The sequence below is a fragment of the Thalassophryne amazonica genome, chromosome 10 (assembly GCF_902500255.1).
Source record: "Thalassophryne amazonica chromosome 10, fThaAma1.1, whole genome shotgun sequence".
Lineage (NCBI taxonomy): Eukaryota > Metazoa > Chordata > Actinopteri > Batrachoidiformes > Batrachoididae > Thalassophryne > Thalassophryne amazonica.
In genome coordinates, this window is record NC_047112.1 from 29,700,155 (window position 1) to 29,706,154 (window position 6,000).

The following is a 6,000-nucleotide window of genomic DNA, read 5'->3' on the forward strand; positions in this document are numbered from 1 at the left end:
AGCCGATAACGCCAAGCATGTGTGTCTTGGTGGCTTCCCTCATAAGTCTCCTTCTTGCACAGTCACTCACATTAACGTAAATAAAGTGCAAGACATATTCAGTGACTTTGAAAACTTAATGTATCCATCCACTGGCATGTTTAAATGAAACTGACTGTAAAAGCGATGCCCTGCATTAACAATCATTTTCATATTTAATTTGTTCAATTACTTATGATGACTGAAAATCGAGGCACTGTGGCTGTTATTCCTAAACACTTGAATTAAAACGTTTGAATTAAAGTTGAAAGTCAGATGTCCATCTAGAGGTGTGATGGCAGCACATTCAGGAGGCAACAATATTTACATGTTTCAGACTAAAGGCAGGTATGGGAACATAAATGCAATAAAACTACTTGTTGATGGTCTGAGGATGCTGACAGAAGTGGAAAAGCAGTCTGTTATGAGGCATCAAAGATTGATTACAGTTGACACACTGCATTCACTGTCTCAGGTCCAATAAAAATGAACCACAGCATTTGTTCATCACATTAGCACTGATAAAACTCATCAATCCTTCCTGATATCAGAGGTGACATATTCCAATATCTGAGGATTAACTCCTCATATCTAAACACTGATGATATCAGTCAAAAACATACGATCACCTGTACTCAGTCGTTCTTGAACTAAATGACTACATCTGACAGGTTTTTCTGAACATAACCTGCTAAAATAGACCAATATTACAACTGTCACGTGAAGATTAATTTAAAAGGCAAAACTATCACTAAATTGTGACACCATGCACAGACGACTTAGAAAATCCATCATCATCCATCTCAGGTTTGTAAGTGTGGAGCCACAGACTAGAGGGGTAAAATGGCCGGTAAACCACTGCGCAGCTGCCCCTCAAATAACATATACAATTATGTTAATTATCATTTCAAATAGACTCTTACTGGAAGGTTTTGCTCTGTCAAATGTGTCCACTCTATCAGACGCATTTTGAGTTCTTTTCAACTTGCATCAGGTTGCATGAATGTTTGTCATATATACAGTTTCAACAGCGTACCATTTTGAAAGCTGGATAATTACACACACACACACATACATACATACATACATACATACATATATATATATATATATATATATATATATATATATATATATATATATATATATATATATATATATATATATATATATATATATATATATATATAGTGAACTCAATAATAACATCCGAGCCATGTTTCCAAAATGATACCAATGGGTTGTGCTCCCAGAGAAGGGGATGGAGGCTGCAGAGGTTGAGGAGAACGGGGTCTTTGTCTATAATTCATAAAGCTAAATGGAACGGAGCAGTCTGTCCTGTCACAACAGGTCTGCAGTCAAGCTCTTACTGCAAAGCCAGTGATAAGTGGACTGTGAAAATAAAATATTCCTAATGTACTCAATAAAACATTAATAAATAAGATTAAACACAAAATGTGATTGAATAAAGGACTTAATTTACAGGCATCAGGAGTTAAATTAACCTTTGTAGGGAGATTCTCCTAAATAACAGTCCCTTTTTAAAATATACACAACATTTAAAAACAGCATGCTATATCAATAAAATAATTTGCATTCATGTCTCCAAATCTTCACAAAAAAATGAGTAATTACACAATATTTGAAATTTCACAACAATGCATAATGTCTAAAAGGCAAAGTTAAATAATGAAAATCAAAGCAAAAATCAAAAAAGTGCAAATTTATTTTAAAAGGGTGCACAAATTTAAGAAACAACACTGACTGTTAGCATTTAAACCTTCAATTATATGATTAATAAATACGATAAAATGTTACAGGGTGAAAATAAAGGCGTTTTGCAGAATCCTGAAGTCATTAAAAAAATCAACATGTGCCTAAAAAGCACGGAAGAAAAAACTGAAAACACACAATAAAAAGAACTGACAAGAAATAAACCGACTTGATAAAAATGCATTTAAAATGAATGCGTCAGTACATCAAAAATGTTAAGTAAAATGTAAGATTTTGTCTCTTATTATTTATAATACTGAATTCACGCACATTCTGCCATTCACCATAAACAATAGAACATCCTTCATCTTCTCTGTTCTAAAAACCAATCATTCAAAATTTTATTTATAACTGAAAAAAAAAAATAAGAAAACTTTCCAGGTATTTGAACTATTACAAAGCTGCTTTTGATTATTCCTCTAAAAAAATAATAATAATAAAAATAATAAGGCGGCGGCGCAGATTTTCATGTGATTGTATGAGTTTGTAAGTCTGTATTTTAAATAAAAGCTCGATTCCTCCTCACCTCATATTGAAGGTACTGCTTCCTCCACTCCGGAGTGATGTGAGACGAAAGATGCTCCGCGAATTTCATTTTGCCGGAACAAACGTCCACCTCAAACCTCCGTTAAATCCGAGAGCGGCTGGTTTCGTGGCCGTCGACGGCACTTGTGTTATTTCACTCAACTTGCTGCTGTTGCTGCTGCTGGCTCGACGCGCGCTCCGCGTCAGGCCGGCGCGCACTTTACTCCACTTGGTGCTGGTCAGCGCGCACCGAGCGGCTCCTGTCCCGCATATTACTCCGCTTCCACGCAGTCCCGGTGTGTGTCAGGTGCGCGGCAGTCTTGTTTCAGTGATTTGGCTCCGTCCCGCGCTGGGAAGGTCCGGAGACTGTGCGCTCCGCCGTCGTACTGAGTCTCAGCGGCAGCAGCGTGTGTGCGTCAGTGCCGCCGGGCGTAGTTAGGACCTCCCGTGAAAACTGACCCCTCACCGTCTGTTGCAAAACACACACACACACACACACACACACACACACACACACACACACACACACATAATACATGGCGATAAAGAAAATGGCTCGAAATGAAAATAGAGAAGCCTCAAAGTAACTTTGCAAGTTGTTTTTCTACTAATAATGTGTGCAACACGGCATGTTAGTGCAGGGGCGGCTCCAGAGGGTTTTTTTTTTTTTTTTTTTTGGAAGTGGCTATTCGCACGACAAGACTGGTGGTAAAACTTGGAACTACTTGTATAAACAATGTAGCGGGATGAAGGTCCTGACTGAAAAGAAGTTCCCGCCACCTTGGTAACGGGGAATTCTAATTTGGCTGACCTGGTAGAGGAATGGTCTTTAGTGCGAGCCGTCCGGGTTCGATCCCACCACCGTCCCAGCTACGAAGGTCCTGCGGTCACACAAACATACTGCATTAAATGAGAGTTATGGACACGGCTGCCGTTCGAATAGAGTCGGCCTTTTGCCACCAGAGTCTTGCTATGCGAATACTGAAATGAGAGTTATGGACACGGCCGAAAAAAAAAATCAAACTCGAAAAATATTCAAGGAGTTATGACATCTTGAATGCAGTATGTTTGTTTATACAAGTAGTTCCAAGTTTTGCCAACAGAGTCTGCGTGCAAATATACGTACCAGAGTCTTGCCGTGCGAATAGCCAAATGAGAGTTGTGGACATGGCCGCCGTGCGCCACAGCCTTTTTTTTTCCATGGTAGGAGGATTTTTTGTGGTAGTGAAATATTGTTTGTTGCATATATGCAAATACGCAGTTTAAAGTTAATTCCAAGTGCCAAAATACAGAAAAACTACACAGGTAATAATCCAATCAAGACAGACAGGTGGTGTTATTCTTCTACACATTTTCCCACTGTTGGTCTGTCATCCTGTTTCTACACAGTAAAATCACCAGTGTTAAATTAACACTGACAACAAACATATGGTCCCACTGATTAGAGTACCATATGTACACTGGCAGTGTTAATTTAACACTATCAGTGTTAGTTTTACACTGGTGATTTTACTGTGTAGTGGACCTGTTACACCTTGACGATTTAGCCACGAATGCCGACTTATGAGAGATTTGATGAATGCGTTGGCTACATTATGTACGAGGTGCCTTCAATAAGTTTGGAGACTTTTTTCATAGGGGCATTTATAGTCATCCCACACTCTTGTAATTTTGATATGTCATTACCATATGTCTAAGGAGATAATCTACCAATTTTTGTTATTCCAGGTTGAAAGAGACGGCTGTATGTGGACGTTAAGTGGACCCTACTAAATCACGCTCATCACAGCTGACTTTTGCAAAATGCAGTCAGGACGGGAGGACACTTTGGAAAAGCGATACACTATAAAATTTTGTGTTAAGCTCGGAAAGAACGCGACGCAGACTTATGAACTGCTTCAGACTGCTTATGAATTAAATTGCATGGGCAGAGCATGGTACATGGTGTTTCGATGGCACAAAAAGTTTAAGGGTGGCAGAGAGTCTGTGAGAGACGATGAGAAGTGTGGGAGGGGGAGGGAAGTCAGAACACCGGAGCTGGTGGGGAAAATTTGTACTTTTATGGATGAGGACCCTCAAGTGTCAATAAAGACAATAAGTGTAGAGTTTGAAGTCAGTGTGGGAACTGTGCACACGATTATTCATGATGAACTGAACATGCAGAATATTTGTGCGAAGTTCAGGACAATGCACCAGTCCACAACTCCATCCGTGTTTCCAACTATTTGACCAAGATGGGCATCAAGACAGTTCCTCACCCTCCCTACAGTCCAGACCTTGCTCCCTGTGACTTTTGGTTGTTCCCTAAGCTCAAGGAAAACCTTAGAGGCAGTCGTTTTGAAACCATTGAGGAGATGAAAGAGGCTGTGACAAGGGTCGTGGACACGTTCACACCAGAGGACTTCCAGGGGGCCTTCCAGAAGTTGTTGGAACGATACAACAAGTGTATTGCATCTGGAGGGGAATACTTTGAAGGGGACTAGAGTTTCATGCTTGTCCGAGGAAAAAAGTGTCCCTACGAAAAAAGTCTCAAAACCTATTGAAGGCACCTCGTAGCTGTAACACCATGAAGATTTAGCAAGGAACAACAGTACGGGTCGTTACTTTAAAGTCTGGCTTGGGTTGTGTTTCTACCGCCAGCAAAAGTCTTTTGTTTAGTAGACGGAGCATGTAGATGTTGGCATGCATGTCATCGAGAGAGCAAACACTTTCATGCAGCCTCACCCCCTCCCCACAGAGGCCAAATGGAGTAATTTAACTTTTTTTTTGTCTTGGTGGATCATGGGATTTATTTTCATTGCATGCAGAATGTTGAAGAATCTACTGATGCCCGTGGAAAACGCTGACGTGAATGAATGAGGTGCTGTGACTCTTTCATCTTTTACATACAAACATACATCTTTAACCACTTATCTGGGATCAGGTCACGGGGGCAACAGCTCCAGCAGCGGACCCCAAACTTCCTTTTCCCAGGCCACATTAATCACCTCAGACTGGGGGATCCTGAGGCATTTCCAGGCCAGTGTGGAGATATAATCTTTCCACCGAGTCCCGGGTCTTTCCCAGGGCCTCCTCCCAGCTGGACATGTCTGGAACACCTCCCTAGGGAGGCACCCAGGAGTCATCCTTAGAGATGCCTGAGCCACCTCAGCTGGCTCCCTTCAACACAAAGGAGCAGCAGCTCTAATCCATGCTCCTCACGGATGACTGAGCTTCTCACCCTATCTCTAAGGGAGACACCAGCCACCCTCCTGAGGAAAACCATTTTGGCCACTTGTACCTGCAATCTAGTTCTTCGGTCATGACCCAACTCAGGATCATAGGTGAGAGTAGCAACAATGATTGACCTGTAGATCAAGAGCTTCGCCTTTTGGCTCAGCTCCCTTTTTGCCATAACAGTATGGTAGAGCAAATGTAACACCGTCCCTGCTGCACCAATTCTCTGGCCAATCTCACTCTCCACTGTACCCTCACTTGTGAACAAGACCCCGAGGTACTTGAACTCCTTCATTTGGGGCAAGACCTCATTCCCTACCCGGAGTAAGCAGTCCATCGGTTTCCTGCTGAGAACCATGGCCTCAGATTTAGAGGTGCTCATCCTCATCCCAGCTGCTCCACACTCAGCTACAAACTGACCCAGTGAGTGCTGAAGGTCACAGGCTGCTCACAGATCTTTCAACTTTT

The 6,000-nt window shown here is 41.6% G+C and overlaps 1 protein-coding gene across 1 annotated transcript in view; it reads right to left on the reverse strand.

Annotated features, from left to right (window-relative positions):
• xpr1a (xenotropic and polytropic retrovirus receptor 1a) overlaps positions 1-2,819 on the reverse strand; it is a 229,231-nt gene extending 226,412 nt beyond the window's left edge. Inside the window, exon 1 of the mRNA XM_034179678.1 lies at positions 2,318-2,819. Within this exon, the coding sequence (XP_034035569.1) occupies positions 2,318-2,386 (69 nt within the window). The 5' untranslated portion in view covers positions 2,387-2,819. The remainder of the gene's footprint in view (positions 1-2,317) is intronic.
• Positions 2,820-6,000: the final 3,181 nt, after the last annotated feature.